Source organism: Formica exsecta, unplaced genomic scaffold, assembly GCF_003651465.1.
Source record: "Formica exsecta isolate Colony F162 unplaced genomic scaffold, ASM365146v1 scaffold80, whole genome shotgun sequence".
Lineage (NCBI taxonomy): Eukaryota > Metazoa > Arthropoda > Insecta > Hymenoptera > Formicidae > Formica > Formica exsecta.
The window spans coordinates 1,838,199-1,860,249 of record NW_021853570.1 but is presented as its reverse complement, the minus strand read 5'-3'; the positions used below and the strand labels follow the sequence as shown (position 1 = coordinate 1,860,249).

Below are 22,051 nucleotides of genomic sequence, written 5' to 3'. Positions count from 1 at the left end.
GTATACTTGGCATTAGTTTACCAAATAACGATAATTTATAGCGATTTAAGATCGCTATGAAGGAATTCAATGTCGCGTCGGAATTAAATCATCGTTACGCAATAGAAAAAAAGCATTTTTTTCTCTTTGCTATAATATTTTTATATATGGTATATTTTATTATTATCGATACATATATTTATGAATACATGTTCTTAATGAATTATATCGTATAAATTGATATCCACTAAATTTGTTGCATCTTTCTCTGATGAGTAATGCGATTACAATGCATATTCTAGGTATTTCATTGTTGCAGCGGACTTATCGCACAGACGCGATGACCCTTTCCAGATCTGCATCGCCGATAATCGGCGCGAATAATTCCCCGGCCAATTCTCGAGGACAACATCCAGTGAGAATAGGTAGGACAAATAGAATCTTGGCCAACTTGTTTTCGCGATCGTCACGATGCCGAAGATGTCGTATTAACGCCTCTACGGCGTTATCTCGCGCTTGCGACATTACGCGGAAACCGTTGGTGGTATTGGCAATCTCTGCAATTTTAAAACGATATACATGCTGTAACATATTTTTATCGTCGACGTATTGAAACTTGAGTCGAAATTTTGTTCCCATTTTCAACCTTAATTTTTTCACTTTATGAATTCCAGAGAATTTCAATAGGTTTATATAAGAACTGAGCCTATTTTGTATATCAAATAATCAAATAGACAATAAACAAACAGTTTTCTATTTAAAAATTCAAAAGAGAATTTTTAGCAAAATTATAGATCAAATTAGTTTCAAAAGAGAACGATTTGTTAACTGTTTAAAATATCAAAATAGCTGTCGGATTGAAGAGGTAGGAGAAAAATTCCGATTCGGAACGGCATGTGATTTTTTTTTAGCTTTTATTTACCGGGACGACATAGCGCGAATGTGTCTAGAATGCATAATTCGACATCATCGAGTTGCAGTTTTGCGATCGCGGTGCGCGCCGCGGTCAGGCAGGCTGTCGCACCGTCGTTATTCGTCGTGTCTTGTCCACGTATGTTCATCAAATCGACCGGCCACGTGGCTGCGCGTAGAACGAAAAGAGCGGACCATCCATGACGGAGAATTTTATTTTGCTCCTCCACGTTCAACATCAAAAAATCTCGGTGCCGACGTGCACTCCGAACGGCTGCCAGAAATATTTGCGCAGATATTTCGTATTGTATAGCCGTGCCTGATAAAATCCGTTTGAATTATCGTCTAAGATATAAATCGCGTGCAACGATTGCAGTGCATTATCAAAAATCAAAATTTCTCTCTGAAACTACTAAACTCGATTCAATTTTGGAGAGAAAAAAATTGATTAAGCTTCATCTTTTATATTTTATTAATAATTTTTTTAATAAGCGTTTAAAAGATTTTATAAAGCATCTGCTGCGAGTTAAATACATAATTTACATATTTAACGGAAAAGGAAAATTACCAGGCGATATAATCCTTGTCGGTTGTATATGGCGCGACATGACAGGTAAAAATATATTCTCTCCAGTTTCAGACTCGTGTAATGTCTTCATCATTAAAGTGTTGTTCAGTGCGGGTTTTTTAAAAGGCAAATATATCTCGGAATTGTTAAAGCGCGCACAAAGAGTCGTCGATGAATCGACTGTAGGCTTCCAGGTGAGACTAGAATTATGCGGATTTGAGAGTGCGTTACTTCGAACGCGCGGTCCTCGTTCCTCCTGCACCGCTGTAAAAATGTATGCTTTAAAAGTTTAACATTATCTCTTGTAAATAATTGTTTTCGAAAGAGAAAAATAAAATATATAAATATCTCGTAAAGATACAAACAATACATACAACTTTTTGAATGGATATTAAATATTTGTGAATGTTTCATGAAAGTATTAAAATTTTGTTTTTCAAATTGCATAATTATTTACAATTCACTTTTATTACGAGAATATTAGTCATGCACTTATATTATGAAAATATAGCATGTTATTTTCACTCTTATAGAGAAAAAAAAAAAAGATATTTACGAATTTCTTTGTATACTTTATTGCAACAGATTCGAGATTTAAATATGAATCGCTTAAATTATTCTCAAATATTTTTTAGAAAATAACAAGGAGTTGCCTGTGAAACATATTCACTGATTCTTTTATTTCGTTATGTGACTGTCTTACTTGCGTGCCTCCGTTATAATCAATACGAAGGCGCGCGTAACAATGATGTAGTCGAACAATTTTAGCGGGATTGCTTTAATTCTCCGATCACAGCGTACAGGCTTTGTGTATTTAAGAGCTGACCAACGGAGTTGACACTCGATGTCGTTTCACGTGACACGTTATCGCAATGGCTATCACTATATTATTTACAAGACTAAAGCCGGAAAAAGTTAGCTAGGAAGACAACTATCGCAGCCTGTATTGATTTACTTATATAACTGATTTAATCGTTTTCTTAAAACTCTTGAATGTTTTATTTCTGAACGATAAAATTTAAATCGTGTGAAATACACAACACAATACATGATATACACAAAAGAAACATTAGATTGACATCGATTGTCTTGTTGCAAGCCCGCTGTCAATTAACTTTTCCAGATAGCGGTTAAGGGTGAAGAGGCACGTGTCTAGCATACGCCATTGTTTGCATCTCGTTGAATTCGTTAGCACCTGCTCGACCTTACCGTGACTACTTGTCGGCGGTGATTTTATGTTCCGTCTGAGATTTTGTATGCACAAGACATCATATATGAATTTAATGTTGTTCGGCACGAAAAATAACAAATGATAAAGATAGATTCTCGGTTGAAAATAAACGCACTTAAATGACAATTATAAAATTTTTTAGGAAAAGAAAAAAAATATTTTAATTAAAAGTTTTATTTTACAGACAAATGATGATATGTATTAATCTTTAAACGAATATAAAATATATATGTAATGTGTGAGATTATTATTGTTGCATGTCAATTTTAAAACGGAAACTTGATTTCTCTAGCTAAGTATGTATCAGAGTGTATAAAAAAATATTGTTTTTTTTTTTTTTTTTTTTTTACTTACCTGCTGTATTCATGCCAACGGAGAAGCATTTTTTTAGACGGCAATGCGGACACCAATTTCGTCTGGCTTTGTCAACAGTGCAAGAGCCATCGCTATCTAAATAATTACAGATTCGATTATGTTATATGTATATCTATTTTATATCTCAACCAAATGTTCTTATGATATGCATACTAAGTGATACTGACAATGAGACACGCTGTATATTTTATTACTTTTGTTAAAAACATATACAGACTTGTGCAGGTAAACAAGGCGCCGCGACGCACAGATCTCTTGAAGAAACACGAGCAACCATCGCAACAATAAACACCGTAATGTTTGCCGTATGATCGATCACCGCACACTTTGCAAGACACCGGCGTGGGCAGAGTTCTTCCTATCGCGAAAAATATTATCATTCATCAGATAGGAATTTCAGGAATACCGAGATTTTACTTCGCAAATTTTTCACAACTATTTACAATTGATTTTCATTATAAAAACCTTACTTATATTTGACTCGTGCATTTGTGCTATCGAAATACAAGATGTTATCTTTGATTGAATATTTACCCATTTTTTTTATATTTCACTGCAACAGATTCGAGAACGCCAGAATCGCAAATCTGGCCTGATTTCGACGGAATGTAAGAGTCACGCGATGATCGCAACGAGCGATCTAACAATGAGCGATCGTGCCCGATCAGGCTCGCGAGCGAAGACAAACTCTTATGGAACAACGTGTGGAAGACGCTCCCCTGTCCGAGGGAGGTTTAACTCGCAATGGTGGTGGAAACGAACTTGGGGGTGAGTTGGATTTGTCCGATGTGTCACTTGGAACGTCAGAACGCGGAAGGATAATATTTGCGGTGGACTGGTCGAGCGTAACCGATTATTGTTCGATCGTGAAATTATTATTTCAAGATAGACGCGAGAAGACGACTTTATTCAATCCATCGACGTCATATACGATACGGAAAAGAAGAGACGTCCGCTTTATTATAATTATCCGAAATTTATTTGGAAGAAAAAGAAACGCTCTGATATATTCAATAGTCTACTCTGCAGAAGTAAGAGATTACATGTAATATTTTTATTGAAAAAAAAAATTTTTTCTCGATTTACAATGTTTTCGCGTTTGATGTTACGAAGGTATATAAAAATATGTTAAATAAAAATCCACAATCCAATCTCCCATTTCTTCAGTATTATTATGATTCGTCTCGAAATTTAATCAACAAGGAGATATAATTTTATTTTCTTTTATTTATCAGCAATACAATTAAAAAGATATGTCAGAAACGCATCGGATTTTACAAATAATATTACGTGCGTTATTGTACAAAGTCGTTTAAAGTTATGCTTCTAACTTTCGGATACGTATAAATAATTGAGTGTCCTCGTTTGCCTTCGAAGAAATATCACCATCAATTGCGTATTATGTATTTATAGCACTGTCATATTGCTTCAATAATTTATTTGTCCATAGTTCATTGTCAAAAGTTCATGTGTGTGAACAATTTGCGGAAATTTTAATCACAACTGTACAAGTATAACATGATTGTGATTTATATTTTTCATTAACTTTTCGCGAGTTTATTTCAAATAGGTTTTCTCTTTCCCCAGTTCGGAAGGAAACGCAACTTTCCTCGTCTTAAGTGGATAAAATTATTTATTGCGCATCGCAAAAGTAAGTTATAGAGGAACTATACACAAAGATTCACATTCTCTTGATTAACTAAACGTATGCTTGAGGAAACCGTGGCAGCCCTTCGGGCTACAAGTCAATAAATTATAAGAATGGCTCATCAGGCTTCTTATTTTTATTCTTCAAAGTGAATCGTTATTGTATTTGTGCAAGGATTATTATTACAAGTCTCATAACATTATTGAACCTCGAAAAATCGATTTTGCCTCTGTTTCGCTTATTTCTTATGACTTTATAATTCAATGTTTATCATGCTTGTCGATAGATAAGGTGAATAATATATCTTTTGAATATTCAAGGAAAATAATTTAAACAGGATGATATATTTTTGTCAAAAATGGAAAGATATTATAAGCAGCTATTCTGATTCAGTTTCATTTTAGTATTAAATAAAACGATAAAGAGTTGCCGAGAAAAAATATCTATTTCTAACATTGCGATAGAGTTTACCATGAGGATTATTTACAATTAAGTACTCTCTGAATAGTGCGTGCAGCGCGCATTTGTTGTGTAACGAAGAGGGAACTGTGCTGGATAATGGGTGTAAGTAAGTTAAAGAAACTATTTCGACATTTAAACATCTTTTTCGTCTATAATCGTCAATATATAAATCGAGATATACTACTGTTCGATTAGGAAACTGAAAAATAGTCGTATATCTTTACGCTTTTGTCAAATCAGGAAGCACTCTCTCGCACTAATTATATTATTTTATTATAACTCAGCTATTTACACATGTATCGGATATTGCGAACGAACGCAAGAAGCGCGTAGTTAAATATGGAAATGTGCTGCGTCTCGTATTAGCATTTTATAGTTAAACTAGCGTGGAGTGATTTTTAATATCGTCGTCCTTCAAATAATTCTTTTATAATCCCTGTCATTGACTAGAGATCAAATTCTCCTCCTGATTAGGACATCATATCTGTTAATGACACGCTTAAAATCGAAATCTTTAAGACACATTGATATTTTATCTCTCCTCGAATCGTTTCATCAAAACATCAAAGCGTCCGCGTAGCTTTCTGTGTATGATGTAATCATTCTCTCGAAAAGTTTTATATATGTTTATATCTTTTCGAGGAATAATATATTCTCCTCCTGGATTTATAATGTTTCAAAAAAATGCTATCACTGATTTTTCTAATTTTTGAAACAATTGCGCGTCCGTCATTGACTAGTCCTGCGTATCGTAGAAGAATCCTTCCATTTGTCCTAATCGTTCCAATAGATTAATTCAAGTCAGATCAATCTTCAATCTTAGATTCACTATTTCGTGATGTAAGCTTCTCAGCGAATACTTGGCTAATCCGTGTTGCGGAAAAGTCTCTTCGTTGCTCAATGCGTTCGAATTCACTTGTCGAGGCGATTCTAGGAAGTAGATTTTGATCGCTAAACAATTACGAGGACGCGAGTAATTTCGCCGCAGTGGTGACGTGATGCTGATGATGATAGGGCGTTTCCTGGGTGGCGTAATAGCTCTGCTGCTGATGCTCGCTCGTGGCGGCGAGTTGATGCGGATGCTGATAGTAAGACGAATACGGCTGGCCAACGACGCCGTCGCAGCTTCGCGGTTCCGTTTTCACAGCAGGTACACTTCCGGTGGCGAGAAGAGATGTATGCCCAAGATAAACAGGTCTGTCGGTCGATGTCGACGAGCCCGACGACTTTGACGCATCGATCTGATGTTGTTGTTGCTGCTGCTGCTGCTGTTGCTGATTGCTCTTTAAGTCTGTAGAGAAATAATCGCAATATCTTATAAATAAATTATAATAAATGAGATATCGAATGATGGCCATATTATTTGCAAGATCTAATAAATATAAGAAATATGAATAATGAATATTATTGCCATGTAATAATTTTAATTTAAAATTAGAAGGCAAACGAGTGATGAATTACATAATTAAAACTATTCTTATTTATATTAAAAAGTTAGATGAATATAAAATTTATTATCTGATGAATATATAATTATATTTTAGAATTTTATATTTTTATATTTGATATACGACGTATATTTATATTTCATATGATATATTTTTGTGTTATACGCAGAGAAAAAAAAAATGTAACATCTCTACAGACCTGTGGAAGGAGAGGATGTAGTCGAGGTGGTGGTTTCGTGATCCCCCGTAGAAGATCTGGCATTCGGCTCTGGGGTCTTCTTCGGCTTCCTCTTCCTCGTCTGTATACCGTCCTTTCGCATCGCCAGCGGCCTATTCACCCCGTGCAATTTGAAGTACAACCCGCAAGCGTTGCACACCGGCTCGCCCTCGTTGTTGCGCCTCCACAACGTCGTAGTGCGGGTGCCGCAGTTCGTGCAGCACAGCCCGAGTCGCCTCGTCGCGGTCTGAAATTCCGACATCTGTCCCATTTGTAACGCACTTGCTGATGCTGCTCGAGGTACGTTTGTTGTTAAACAAAATATAGAAGAATTGAACATACCTTTTTTCTAGCGTATTTTATTAAAAATGAACGCGCTAAATAATTTTTCTAATACATTTATAAAAAGGTATTTGTATTAGATATATCTTGATAGGTTTATACGATATATTCATTTCATTTTAGAAGTTAAAAGCTTGGCCAGATTTTTCGTGAACGCTCTATGTATATAACACTATATAACTTTCTTTTTAGCGTAAAAAATAGCTCTCTTGATAAAAGTGCGCATGAATATACGCATAGGCATATTGATGAAATTTCATATGATCATTTATGGATAAGCTTACCAGGCGTTTCGAGGGCTTGATGAGCGGCCTGTTCATGCCGTTCATCTTGTGATAAAGTCCGCATGCGTTGCAGAGATAATGGCCAGTGCCGTCCCTTCGCCAGAGCGGCGTCGATATCGCGCCGCAATTCACGCACTCGCGACCCTCACCGAATTGAAAATCCATCGCGGTGTCTGCAATCATTTTCGATTGATTAACGTTAATACCATTAATCAATTTTTTTTTTTTTTTTTTTTTTTTTTTTTTTTTTTTTATCAAGCTCTGACTGAAATTTTATTTGGAATTAAAAGAAATTGAAGAGAGCATTAAAATTGTAAAGAAAGGATTTAAATCTTATTCTGCATTCGACGACATTAATTCTACCACTGACTCTGCTTTTCATTCTAATTCTACTCGCTCTTCTCGTAAATCGGGGATAGTCTTTGTGGCGCGTCGAGCTGACAGAATAAGACCGGCGCTCTCTTGCGTCTTTTATCTGGTCTCGAGGATGCCCGCGGCGGGATTTAAAGTTAGACAGAGCAGAGAGTGCGACGGAGGCGATTCTCGCACTTCTCTTCGGAGAAAGCAGCATCCGCACGCTCTGGACCGATTCTCCTTCCCGCGTTCCCGCCACTACCGTAAAACACTTGACCGCGGCATCGACCCGGCCAACTTCAAAGGCGCCGCTATCACTTATCCATCGCACATGGCCCGCCGCGTGCGTGGCGGCGAGCACAGCAGCATCCGCGAGGAAAGTAGTTTCTTTCTCTCTGCCGTTCTCCAGTTTGAACTCTTCCCACCCTACCCCCCCAACCCCCGTTTTCCGTTCCGTAACGGTGCTATCAACGAAGTCGGTGTTAATCACACGGCATCAAACGCTTCTTTTCACGCGCGCGTTAATTCGATTTATTTCAGGTGTCGTTCGAAAATTTGTACGCGGGTATGATATTTAGCTATTAAAGAACGGAATTTTTTTTTGTAAATAAGAAAATAGTTCGGGGTCAGAGAGATTTTAAATCGTGTCATGTATAGAAATGGTTCCCTTGAAAATTCCACGGGTACCATCTCGCGCGTGTTATCGTCGCGCGCGTTCGCGATATCGTCTGCGGTTTCGATAAACTAATCGTCGCGCCATAGGAAATTGCATGCCTACGTATCTTATCGCCCCGGCATATACGGGCGGTTCACATAACTTTTGTTTATCATCGGAACTTTACGCGTGATGCACGTCAACGAAAAGCGATATACGTTTTCATGCGGTGGACTTGAAGGTTCATGTAATTTAGCCGCATCACAGTGGTACTCTTTTACGTATAACATATAAATATTTTTTCAATCGATATTATTATATAAAAAAATTTTCTTTATTCTATTCCAAAAGTACCTATACCGGTATCATTTAACTTGACTTGCGCATCGTACCTGTTGAAAAAATATTATCGCCGAGAAGCGGCCAAGTGACATTCCTCTTGTCACGATTTTACACAGTTCGCGGTGTAAAAATATTTACAATACAATATATCGAAGAGCTCTTGCAATGTATACGGTATACGAACCATAAGGCGAGGCGCGTTGGAAGCCGGCGCCGTCGTAGGCGCGCCACGAGGACATCATCGCGACATTTTGCGCGTAGAAGGGTGCAGCTGCGGCGAGGGTCGAGTGCGGATGCGCCGCGTGCGGGTGTCCCGCATGCGGATGACCCGGACCGGCGTGCGGACCCATCGCCGATGCGGTTCCGCTCGCGTGACCGGCGAGCGCGTGATGCGCCGCGTATGTCTCCACTCCGTGCTGCCAGGACGCCGTCTTCTCCCTTCGGTAAGGATCGAGAAAAACGTTAATCACTACAGATATACACTGTAAAAAGAACTTCAGACAAAATATCTGAATTTTCAGATAGAATATTGTCTGAATTTTCAGACGCATTCTTTTGAACTTCTACACTGAGAAAAAAAGTTTTTAACTTGACTAAATGCGTTCAACAAATTATTATTTCTTTAATTGAAATATTTAAGTATTTAAATTAAATATGACATATTAAATCTAACATGACGTATTTGACTTAAGTACTTAAATATTTTAATTTAAAAAATGATAATCAGTTGAACGCATTTAGTCAAGTTAACAACTTTTTTTTCTCAGTGTAGAAAAATGACTCTGATGAAAACTCTGATTAAGACAGATTGTCTGAAATTTCTCTCGGTCATCCAGATCCGAAAATTCAGGCAAAAATGTGGCTGAATTCTTGGCAATTTTTTACAGTGTACGTTTGAGATTTAAAAAAATAAAAAATGTCGATGTACGTGTACCATGCAGGCGAGGGCGAGGTGGGGAAGGAATGATACTGCGCCGCCGTGGACGGGATCGCCGGCCTCGACGAGGGGACGTAAACGGGTGCCTGGAGCTGCTGGCTGTGCTGTTGCTGCTGCTGCTGCTGGGACTGCTGGTAATCGGAACTTGCGCCGTACCCGCCACTTCCGCCCCCGTGGAACATTCTCTCCCACCGAGAGCTATCACCGCGGCATCTGTCAAAAATCGAAAAATGTTTTGTCCAAAGTTAGTGAAATTCCCTTGTCTCTGTCTACCATCGGAAGCTTCTCCGATTCGCGCGACGAATTTGTATAAATTGTATAATTGCGTACTATTGAAATGCAAGACAATACCCTTGATTTTAAGTAATCTTTTCAGCGGATGTTGATACAACGCCAGGTAAAACGGCGCGTACTTTGCGCGCTATAAAAGGGTTACCGCCGGTAATCTCATTTTGCTACCGTGGAAAGATATATCGTTACACAAAAACGGGTAATAATATGGAAGCGGTAATAATACATTCTGCGAGGCAGATAATGTTAATGGTCCCTTTGGCCGATAAACACATTGAGATCCCGTCGGGTGTCATGTACGACGACGAGCAAACGCAGCGTGGGCCGCCCATGAGACCAAGGATGGTCGTGAAAAAATCTCGTCATGGTCGCCGACGGGGACTCTTTCTCTCTCTCTTGTTTTGCCTGAACGATTTCGTGATCGCAAATCGGAAAAAGAACTAGAAGTCCTTCGACTTACTCGAGTAAGCGCCTTTCAAACTTCAAAGCGTGAAGCTTATATGCTGTGATGTCAACGAGAATGTTGACAGAAAGTTTATTTAACTCTGTCCGTACGTGACGTGTGAAAAATATCTTGTTTTACTATATAAATTAATTATAAATCTGACGAATATTTTTTCTTTACTCTGAATGATTTTGATAAGGATCTCTAAAATTGCAACATTTTTGAAATTTAATTAAGTACGCTCGCATTCCTTATCGCTACAATATATATTTAATTTAATTTAATTTTTCTCTCATTTCTCATATTATTACAAATAGCATTGAGATGATTAAGCAAGTATATATACGGTAAGTGCATTGCTTGCGATAATTGACAATTACAGCTGAGAGGTAATTTCCATCCACGCGTGCGTTTTAAGCTCCATCATGCGATTTTATGATGCAATATGGATTTAACGATGATATTTTACTATTAGCGTTATTCAAGCGCGGCGAGAATTTATCTCGCGATATTGTTAGAAACGAAAATGGCGACATATCGTTATCTCTCTTCGCACACCGAGTCCATTTCGGTACGCGAGTCTTGTGCCGCCCACGAGTCTTATTGTCAGGACACGCATCTCCTTAAGAATACGCGCACCGTATCTATGCATTCCATTTAAGCACGATGTGTGCACATCGTGCACATGAAACATACTTGTGTCGAGAAGTTTAAACAAAGCGGATGCACTACCGCTAAACATAAGATATGAGATAAAAACGTATTTAATTTAATTTTTTTCTTTTATTTCAGTCTCTTGGCATTTTAACATGTTTTTATTATATTTTTATCGTTATTCAAACTATTTACGTGACACGATTCGCTTTATATCCTTCTTTGAAATGCAACATTTTCCTCTACGCACAATTATCAATTTGTACGATTAATTGATTCCAAAATTCATAATAATATATATTTTGTAATTTATTTTAATTGAAACCGTATTTTGTAGCAGTGAAGTATATTAGTGGCGATCGATGCTCGTTTTTTGGAGCATATTTAGATTACATCGGATTTTTCACATGATAAAACCCTCCCATTGGGTACACCTTGACGTTGGTGGGAGGGCTCAGTACCTGGAAGGTTTATCCTGAAGGGGAAGCCAAGTACCCAAACGGTTTCCGTTCGATATCCGCGTTTTCGTACTTTAAATAATTCGGGCGAAATATCGCGTATTCAAGTTCGGGAGTGCCGTGAAAGTTATCGCGCGTCTATTTTTTCGTCTTAATTTTTAATTTCGTGAATGCCGTGCAAAGGCATTATTATCAGAATATTGAATCGTGATCAAAATTCGGGAGTGGATCTCGCGCGTCCATTTTTATCGTCGCCGCGGACGATTCGCGCACGATCATAATTAATGATCGTTTTTTTTTTTTTTTTCGTGAGTAAATGCAATGTGTGAATGCAACGAACCTAGAGGAGAGGAATAACTTGACAATCTGAGAGGAGCAAAAAGTATCTACGTAGTCAATTCCATTACATTGATCTGTATTGTGAGTAAGAAATTTTTATCTTATGGTAAAAAATACCAAAGTCATTGATACTTTCTATCTTAATAAACAGCAATTCTTATTTGCAATAATATTTAATATAAATTATATTGATACATAATATTGATACTTGTAACATTTTGATATCGTGTGAATGAGAATATCGATACCTGACGAAATATAAGCATCCCTAGGCATAAGATAACTCCGATGACAGAATGGTAGATATTAAATTTTCATACGCCTTGCCACCCACGGTCGTCCCATTGTCTGGGACACTCGCGTTCTCTGAAGGAACGACTAAAGTACCGCCGTAGTCGATACTTCCACGAGTCGGCCCTTCGCGATAGGTCCAACAAAGGGAATGGAGAGTAGGTAATTTATGGTCACGATGTACAACTGGTACGAGAGAAATGCACCGAGATGCATTTGCGCGCAAGAAGGGAGGAAAGAGGGAGACAGGGAGGCGGGGAGATTTGCAGGAAACATTATTCGCATACTTTCTAATCGATTTATTGTCACGTAATTTTCCTATTCCGCAAATTTTATTTATCTACTTTAGAAATTATGAGAGATGTTATGTCAAGAAATATCAAAAATTTAAACATATTTATCAAAAGTCTCGAATTTTTTAAATATTTAGGATATAATATAAAATCAATTTCTCTCTTAATTGACTACAATCAGGACGCAAAATTAAACGCACCGTACATCGAAAGTGGGGTGTTCGTGACAAGGAGGGAGAGGGAGAAGATCGACGAGAGATTGCAAGAGAGAGAGAGAAAAAGAGACAGCAACAAAGAAGCGCGCAGGTCCGAAAAAGGGGGAGATCGGAACGCGTTGTAGTGGGGATCAAATGATAGTCTACGCGTCGGAGAAAGAGAGTCGCAGAAAGCCCGGCGAATAAAGGTACCGCGGTAGGAAGAGAGAGGCACCGGAGACGCGCAGACGCGTCTCCACCTTCGTCGCTTGGCTCCGACCGTTGAATCAAAGATACCGATAGCGGCCATCGCGGTCACGAATGAACCCCCGTGTAGGCGGGTCCAAAGCTTTCGTATATGCGTGGATCGCGTGCGTGCGCGCTCGCGCACGCACACACGAGTCGACGTGGCGTGCATGTGATAGCGTTAATCTGCTGCACGGCTAACAATAAGTGGATAGTGATCGATTGGATCGAACTCGAGGTTGATCGAAGAGAAGGTGAGACAGGAACTGTACGCGTATTTTATTTGAATCAATGATTTAATTATATTAAACTTCTTTCTCATTTGTTTTTCTCTCTTGTTGTTGTAATTTTCATTCTTTTTCACTGAAAGAAGATGGATTTTAAATTCATTGATAAAAGAAGCTAGCTTTGAAATTTTTCCGAATTAAAATAACATGTTTGAAATTTCAATTAATTTACGATACAAGATTTAGGAAGACAGAAAGAGAAAGAAGAGGATGCGTATTTTTCTTCAACAAATAAATAGAAATATAATTTTCAACTTAGAATTTAGTTCATGATAATGTCTTCACAAGGAAAGAAAGATGTCATTGCATATTATACATGTCACATTTAATCGATATGGGAGAATTGAAAAAATCCGCGCGAGCTATTAAATTATGTTATTAGCGATAAAACTTTGGAATTATCACAATATCCAGACGGCATAATAATTTAAGTACTACTATAAATTAAATATCTGATTCCAACTATATACATATATATTGCAGATAGAGCATATTCATTTACCAAGGAAAACTCGTATGAAAATTTCAGTATAGGTATAACTGTAACTGTCAATATACATATATAATTATATTTGATTTGAATGAGACGCGTGGACTGTCTCGTGCTTCTACTGTAATTTTACAAATTTTTAACGTCATAAAGTTCCGTACGTATATTTGTAGCCTAGTATTGTATAAGTCAGAGTTTCTAAAATTTATGCAGAATTTTTCAATTTGATTCTACTTTTTTCACGACTCATTTATTAGAGGGAATATTTTAGGGACCTTAGAATTATAATTTTTAATCGTTTATCAAATGGAGAAAAAAATCTAATTAATTTTTTTCATTCATTTTTAATAGATATGTTCACAGATCTTTCGATGGATATAAATATATCAGCGTGCTTTCACGACTGTTAAAAACGTAGATGCATTATAAAGCAATGCGCTTAACAGATTATGCATAATCTTTTAACCGATTGGTCGATTGCAATTCCCTGCTCGCTAGCAACTATGCGATTCTTTTCGCGGCCACACGATAAATATTGTTTTCTAATTGGCATTAATTATGTTAGATTGCTTGACGAAGCGTAACAAGTGGCAACGCAGCTTATCTCAATTTGCGATAGAAAAACATGTATATCACACACGTATTTTATAACGACAGTCATAAAATTAGCATAACTTATCGACATTCGAGTCATTTTGATATCGCTTAACAACGTTGTGGGAAAACGTGCAACCTTGTAAACATGAATCAAAATCAATTTATTCTCGTATCAGATGACAAGCAAAACGGGAATCCGTTATAAACGGCGTGTTGATATCAAGTATCGGACTATGTACTCGTGTTAATCGTTGAAATAATTTTCTAATATGCACACTAGTTGCACATTTGAAGAATTTTACATTTTTTCTATAAATCATAAGAAGAATTTCATTTCGGATATAGATTAGTTTAAAACGTCATGATTTTTTCATGCGATAGAAAAATTAAAATTTTCGAGAGATATCGCGCCTCCTGCACGTCGGGTATTTCATTATTCATTAAACTTTGCAGCGTAATCCGCGTGAAAGGCGGCAGTCATGTGTCACGCGATCCTCGATGGGAGCTAATTCATTATCCACGCATTGCGTGATCCTTCGCCGAGCGTTCTCGCTTGCTTTCCGAGTAACGCTACATTTGGCTATCGTTAAAAAATATATCAGGTTCGATCGGAATAAGAATGCGATAATTGTGGCATAAATGCGTGATATAAATTCTCAATTTTCATCAACAGTTGTTAATTCAATTTCCACAAGACTAGGTTTTTTGGGGAGAAAAGATCAATATAAGGACGTATAAAAAATTTCCAAATATATTTATTCTTTAAAAGTTTTCTCTTAAATCGAAAAACTGTTTATATGAGTTCTGTATTCGATGCACAATTTATATATAATTATTATATATTAATAATTATATATTATACAATTTATATATGTATATTTGTCTTGCTGATTACGGTAGTGGAGGCAAAAAACGGAACGGCTATCTCTAATTCTACTTGTTTAATTGATACACATTTGAAGGATACACTTAAATCTCTCGTAGATGCGGATGCGATTATCCTTACCGTCCTTATTATATTATACATACGTACGGATCGTATGCGATTATTATGCGGTGGATGATGACGTTTGTAATTATATCAGCCGCGGAAGATAGTCTTTCTCTCTCACTATCGCCATTATTAAAGGGTGATTATAATTTATGTTGCGAGACTCGACATTAGCTCAATGAGAGTAATAATTCCTGTCCGCGACTTGCAAGTTACATACACACACACACACATTTGCCGTCGCTTAATTTACAACGCGATTACCAAACGCTCATTACGTCGATAAAAAACTGACCTTGCGCATTCTCTTCATTAACGTTAATTATATATTTATACAGCGATACGGGGCGATCCGTTGCGCGATGTTTACGCGCCGGTCATTGCATCTCAGTCTGTCGTTTCCCGATGCAAAACCTATTTGAAATCTTGCTGCTGCCGGATATTTACGATCGCGAATGCGTTCCGTGAGAAATCGCGAGTGCGAATAAAATAATTTATACGCGAATCGTAAATCAGTATCATATATCAATCGCGGGTAGGTACCTATAATAAATCACCGAACATCTTGGATAATATTAAGGCGTCACAAAATAAAGAGACGTAATGGATTTAAACACATAAGAAATATAAACAGAGTTGCTAAATGCAACTATATATAATACATATGTACATATATATTCTCGAGAGTAATTGATGCGGCGCCGAATAAGATAGATGCATCTAGCACTGAGATACATTAATATGCACATATATTTTTTCGGTCCGATGTGTCAGTCAGATATGTCGCCGTCGTTTTTCTTCTCGTAAGATACCGAAGAATTATTGTTCAACGAAATTATTTATTGTCCGTGAAATTAAACGCGATTATAAATTCTTCGGTGCGCGATCGACTCATTCTACGGGAGCTCCCTTTTTCTTTCTCTCTCTCTCTCTCTCTCTCTCTCTCTCATATATCAGCGTGCTTTCACGACTGTTAAAAACGTAGATGCATTATAAAGCAATGCGCTTAACAGATTATGCATAATCTTTTAACCGATCGGTCGATTGCAATTCCCTGCTCGCTAGCAACTATGCGATTCTTTTCGCGGCCACACGATAAATATTGTTTTCTAATTGGCATTAATTATGTTAGATTGCTTGACGAAGCGTAACAAGTGGCAACGCAGCTTATCTCAATTTGCGATAGAAAAACATGTATATCACACACGTATTTTATAACGACAGTCATAAAATTAGCATAACTTATCGACATTCGAGTCATTTTGATATCGCTTAACAACGTTGTGGGAAAACGTGCAACCTTGTAAACATGAATCAAAATCAATTTATTCTCGTATCAGATGACAAGCAAAACGGGAATCCGTTATAAACGGCGTGTTGATATCAAGTATCGGACTATGTACTCGTGTTAATCGTTGAAATAATTTTCTAATATGCACACTAGTTGCACATTTGAAGAATTTTACATTTTTTCTATAAATCATAAGAAGAATTTCATTTCGGATATAGATTAGTTTAAAACGTCATGATTTTTTCATGCGATAGAAAAATTAAAATTTTCGAGAGATATCGCGCCTCCTGCACGTCGGGTATTTCATTATTCATTAAACTTTGCAGCGTAATCCGCGTGAAAGGCGGCAGTCATGTGTCACGCGATCCTCGATGGGAGCTAATTCATTATCCACGCATTGCGTGATCCTTCGCCGAGCGTTCTCGCTTGCTTTCCGAGTAACGCTACATTTGGCTATCGTTAAAAAATATATCAGGTTCGATCGGAATAAGAATGCGATAATTGTGGCATAAATGCGTGATATAAATTCTCAATTTTCATCAACAGTTGTTAATTCAATTTCCACAAGACTAGGTTTTTTGGGGAGAAAAGATCAATATAAGGACGTATAAAAAATTTCCAAATATATTTATTCTTTAAAAGTTTTCTCTTAAATCGAAAAACTGTTTATATGAGTTCTGTATTCGATGCACAATTTATATATAATTATTATATATTAATAATTATATATTATACAATTTATATATGTATATTTGTCTTGCTGATTACGGTAGTGGAGGCAAAAAACGGAACGGCTATCTCTAATTCTACTTGTTTAATTGATACACATTTGAAGGATACACTTAAATCTCTCGTAGATGCGGATGCGATTATCCTTACCGTCCTTATTATATTATACATACGTACGGATCGTATGCGATTATTATGCGGTGGATGATGACGTTTGTAATTATATCAGCCGCGGAAGATAGTCTTTCTCTCTCACTATCGCCATTATTAAAGGGTGATTATAATTTATGTTGCGAGACTCGACATTAGCTCAATGAGAGTAATAATTCCTGTCCGCGACTTGCAAGTTACATACACACACACACACATTTGCCGTCGCTTAATTTACAACGCGATTACCAAACGCTCATTACGTCGATAAAAAACTGACCTTGCGCATTCTCTTCATTAACGTTAATTATATATTTATACAGCGATACGGGGCGATCCGTTGCGCGATGTTTACGCGCCGGTCATTGCATCTCAGTCTGTCGTTTCCCGATGCAAAACCTATTTGAAATCTTGCTGCTGCCGGATATTTACGATCGCGAATGCGTTCCGTGAGAAATCGCGAGTGCGAATAAAATAATTTATACGCGAATCGTAAATCAGTATCATATATCAATCGCGGGTAGGTACCTATAATAAATCACCGAACATCTTGGATAATATTAAGGCGTCACAAAATAAAGAGACGTAATGGATTTAAACACATAAGAAATATAAACAGAGTTGCTAAATGCAACTATATATAATACATATGTACATATATATTCTCGAGAGTAATTGATGCGGCGCCGAATAAGATAGATGCATCTAGCACTGAGATATATTAATATGCACATATATTTTTTCGGTCCGATGTGTCAGTCAGATATGTCGCCGTCGTTTTTCTTCTCGTAAGATACCGAAGAATTATTGTTCAACGAAATTATTTATTGTCCGTGAAATTAAACGCGATTATAAATTCTTCGGTGCGCGATCGACTCATTCTACGGGAGCTCCCTTTTTCTTTCTCTCTCTCTCTCTCTCTCTCTCTCTCTCTCTCTCTCTCTCTCTCTCTCTCTCTCTCTCTTTCAAGCGGAGCGTAAAATATCGAATCTTCTAATGGAGACCGGTTGAGAAAATAATCGGGTTTCGATGTTAGGTGGCGACGGCGCCACATCAACGCGGCGCCGTACTTTTCATAGCCCTCGACGGATCACACGGAATTTAGATGAGAGCTTGGCGGAGAGTTGCGACGAGAGTTAGAAGGGTCCGACGCCACCATGGCACCAGGTATATATCGGTAATGGACGCTGATTAAAGGAGCCAAATAGAACGAGAGAGATACGAGAGGCCTCCTTTCTTCACGATACGTAGAAGACAGCTGCTGTTATACGTGTGGTTAAATTGCATGCTATTTAACATTCTCAAACACGTGTATTTATCAATATCATCGAAACTAACGGAGGAAATTTATTTCCTAAATTTTGACAAAACGTGAATATATTTATTTTATCCAAGAATGTTAATTCAATTCCTGTTCTTTACGGTCGTGTAAAAATTCCGATAAATTCTTATGCAAATTAATTTATTTTTAAAATTAAATACAGCCCATATCCTTAGCTAGAGAAAGAGTCCTTTTGATACAAATATATTTTTATAATAGCATATGAATAAATGCATAATGTTCTGCGAGCGGTGGCCGCGCGCCGCGCGGTCACGAGGAGCTTTAATCCGACGGCATTCGTGGAAGGGACGAGCCTCTGACGATTACGACGAAGTACTTTGGTACATCGGGAGGGAATGTTCTCTCATCTCGAGGAGGACCGGCTGGTGCCGAGGCGCCACGGCGCCGACCCGCGTAGAAGGGTTTCCTTGTAGGCCCTACGCACACAATCTCGCAAGCGCTCACACAGTCACGCGTATCACGCACGTTGCTCTACGCTCTCTATCGTTCTTTTTTCCTCTCTCACAATTCAGTGAGGTGACACAGAGAAGCCCGAAGCTCTCTCGTCCTGCTTATCTCGCTTTCGTGATATCGTCGAATTATTTGTTACGTTGTGTTACACACGTAAAAGAATATCGCGTTATAACAATGGCACGCACGCAACTCAATCTATTCTATTTTTTAAATATATTTTTGGAGTCTAAGCTTCTTTTCTTTCTCTCCCAATAAGTTACAAAATAATTACTTGAAGATTTTATTTGTACTTTCGCAGCAATTATGCACGAAATATAAATGTAAAATGTTTTTACGCGGGTTAACGGGAGTCATTATATCGTCGATAATTCTATTTATCTTATTAGAAAATTGCGATTAAAATAAAAATATTTAGAGCGCCGCATTTGTTTGTCAATAATATCTGATATCTACAATATTCGCGTGAATTCTTATTCTTGTACGGGTATGCGTGACGTATAAAGATGCGGGAATCGCGTGACGCGGTCCCGTATATTTGACACGCAATAAATAAATGGGGTCTCCCATCTGAAAAGAGACTCCAGTCACGATCTATTGATCGACGAACCGGCAAATCGTGCCTTAGATGTCATGAGAAAACGAGCGCCGGAACTTCTTGAGAGGTTTTTTAATTTCCGCGCAAGTATCAGAGAAAAAAAAAATGAGATATAAGAGAACTTCTTTCTCTCTACGATGTATATGCAAATCTGTATTATGTGGGAACAGTACATTTATGGATATGCAGTTGTGGGAAGAGGAAGGTTATTCACCGCGACGCGGTCGATCCGGCGAATTTTTCTACGATTGACAAACCACCGAAGAGCGATCTTTTTCGATTATACGCGCGAGCCTCTTCGATTCTCAGTTCGAAAACCACAGTCAAGGTGATCTTGTCGTGTATTTTCCGTCCCGCTTCTCTTTGTTTCTTTCTCTTAGCCTTTCGAGAGAAAGAAGGAAGAGAAGGTCGAGCGACCAGATTAAGCCAATAAACTAATTTGACAGGCGATCCATTATGTGCCCAAAAACGACTATTTGGCACAAATACGATGTTACTCGGAAAATAAATCAGGCATGAGTATTACAACTGATTGAAATTAGCGCGTTAATCTTCTGCACTCAAAAAAATGTCTTGCTGATATAGGTAGATTTCTAGGTGTCACAACAAAAATTTATCGCTATTTTTTGTATCTGTTAGAATATTGTCTGTTACATATAGAATTTATAGCAGCAATATTCTAATAATATCTTCTAGAAAATTTAGGTCCCATTGCCAAATGTTAATCACTGCATTGGATAAATATGAGTTTCGATACTACAGAACGATCTTTGTGAGAAATATAACTGCCAATTATAACTGCAGCATCGAAAAATTGAGAAAAATTGTTTAAAAGAGCTAGATAGATTGAGCGCGTTATACAAATATGTTAGACGTGAGGATTATATATTCATTTGTTTCTTGCCGCTAATTTTTTCTGTGTACCACAGCCAAACTTTATAACAAGTATGATTGGCCTTAACATGGATAGGCGCCACAGAAAAACATTCTTTCTAAATTTCACAAACAGTTCAGATATAAATTCTGTCTCTGTCACTTAGATTGATTAAATGCGAAACATATGCGATATCACAGTATTTGCTAATCATTTATGTACCTCAGTTAATTTTGCGCACCAAGAAAATTTTTGCTGTAGTTGCAATACCACTTTTTTGAGTGTACGATTATTCTCACAATACTTTATGAATTATCTATGCTTTGTCTTCACAAAATATAATACTTTAAAAAATTATATGGAGATACATTTTTAAAGTTACAATTAAATATTCGCGCATGAGAGAGCGTTAGATGCGCGGCGCATTCGTTTTGATACAGAGGAAAAACGAAAGGAAGGAAGTCGCTGCACCGTAACGACTGATGTTTCCGTTTGGAGCAGCGGCGGCATAGACGAAAACTCGTCGGCGGAATAAAAGTTCCACCGGTGCTTCCACCGGAAGCAGCAGCCGTTGCGCCATTATCTATTTCGTTTTTCATTCACATACGTTCGGATGCAGGTGTGAGTACAGCTTTAGGTACGGAACACCTACGAATAATATAGTTGAGAGCGTAATAGCTCTAAAATAACGAGAATCCACCACCAAGATAAAAATTTCCACGTAAAATTCTATTCCATAAATTAATAACGTATTTTACATTATAATAGAATTATCTACAAAATCGTAGGAATGCATATTATATGTACTCTCTGTTTGATATAATAATTCAATTTGAAATATATAATTCAAATACATATATAATTGAGTAAAATAAAGCCTTGATATAATTCAGTTGCGTGACAGTTGCTCGAATAATATTGCAAGCGCTGTGCTTTTCGTACGGAAAAATGTATCACGAGAAGCGAAACCGAACCGCCTATTACAAGGGTGAACGACACACCCTCTAGGATAAGGGTTCGGTTGCGCATCGTGTAGGAAACCGTACGAAGAATAGCTGGAAAGAAAATATCTAACATCGAAGAAGATACTTCGTCGTAACCGAAAAGGCTTCTTTTGTACGAAAATCCGTTACAGAGAAATTCATGAGTCGAGATAAACTTGCATTAACTTCGCTCTAATCTCTCTGTGAATTTATTTGGAATATTTAACATTAAGACTGTTATCTATAATGACATTTTTTCATAAAGTTTCTTTATTAATATTATTTAAAAATAAAATTAAAATAA

General features: G+C 37.4%; 2 protein-coding genes and 1 long non-coding RNA gene across 5 annotated transcripts in view; 1 reads left to right on the top strand and 2 right to left on the bottom strand.

The window, feature by feature from the left end:
- Window positions 1-124: 124 nt before the first annotated feature.
- LOC115244276 lies at window positions 125-1,818 on the bottom strand. The gene is made up of 3 exons (XM_029821824.1): window positions 1,460-1,818; window positions 902-1,210; window positions 125-536 (listed from the first exon to the last, which is right to left on the bottom strand). The coding sequence occupies exons 1-3, from the start codon at window positions 1,551-1,553 to the stop codon at window positions 304-306; spliced, it is 636 nt and encodes a 211-aa protein (XP_029677684.1). The 5' UTR covers window positions 1,554-1,818; the 3' UTR covers window positions 125-303.
- Window positions 1,819-3,049: 1,231 nt separating this feature from the next.
- Window positions 3,050-4,762, top strand: LOC115244279. The gene is made up of 3 exons (XR_003885352.1): window positions 3,050-3,833; window positions 3,951-4,096; window positions 4,653-4,762. It is a non-coding gene; the product is annotated as an uncharacterized LOC115244279 (long non-coding RNA).
- Window positions 4,294-22,051, bottom strand: part of LOC115244274 (GATA-binding factor A-like) — a 63,542-nt gene continuing 45,784 nt past the window's right edge. The window contains exons 2-6 of one of the 3 annotated variants that reach the window (XM_029821821.1): window positions 9,752-9,967; window positions 9,002-9,255; window positions 7,467-7,639; window positions 6,823-7,102; window positions 4,294-6,466 (exon numbers count right to left, since the gene is read on the bottom strand). In XM_029821821.1, the coding sequence (XP_029677681.1) occupies window positions 6,135-6,466; window positions 6,823-7,102; window positions 7,467-7,639; window positions 9,002-9,255; window positions 9,752-9,936 (1,224 nt within the window). In that variant the 5' untranslated portion in view covers window positions 9,937-9,967 and the 3' untranslated portion in view covers window positions 4,294-6,134. Of the gene's footprint in view, window positions 6,467-6,822; window positions 7,103-7,466; window positions 7,640-9,001; window positions 9,256-9,745; window positions 9,968-22,051 lie in introns of those variants that run through there. The other 2 variants (XM_029821822.1, XM_029821823.1) reach the window with 2 other exon arrangements.

Excerpts from the sequence above, each read along its gene's own strand:
- LOC115244276 (XM_029821824.1), bottom strand. The coding sequence starts at position 1,553 with ATGATGAAGACATTACACGAGTCTGAAACTGGAGAGAATATATTTTTA. Across the intron at positions 1,211-1,459 it reads GACAAGGATTATATCGCCTG|GCACGGCTATACAATACGAA; the intron begins GTAATTTTCCTT and ends GGATTTTATCAG. Across the intron at positions 537-901 it reads ATTCGCGCTATGTCGTCCCG|AGATTGCCAATACCACCAAC; the intron begins GTAAATAAAAGC and ends TTAAAATTGCAG.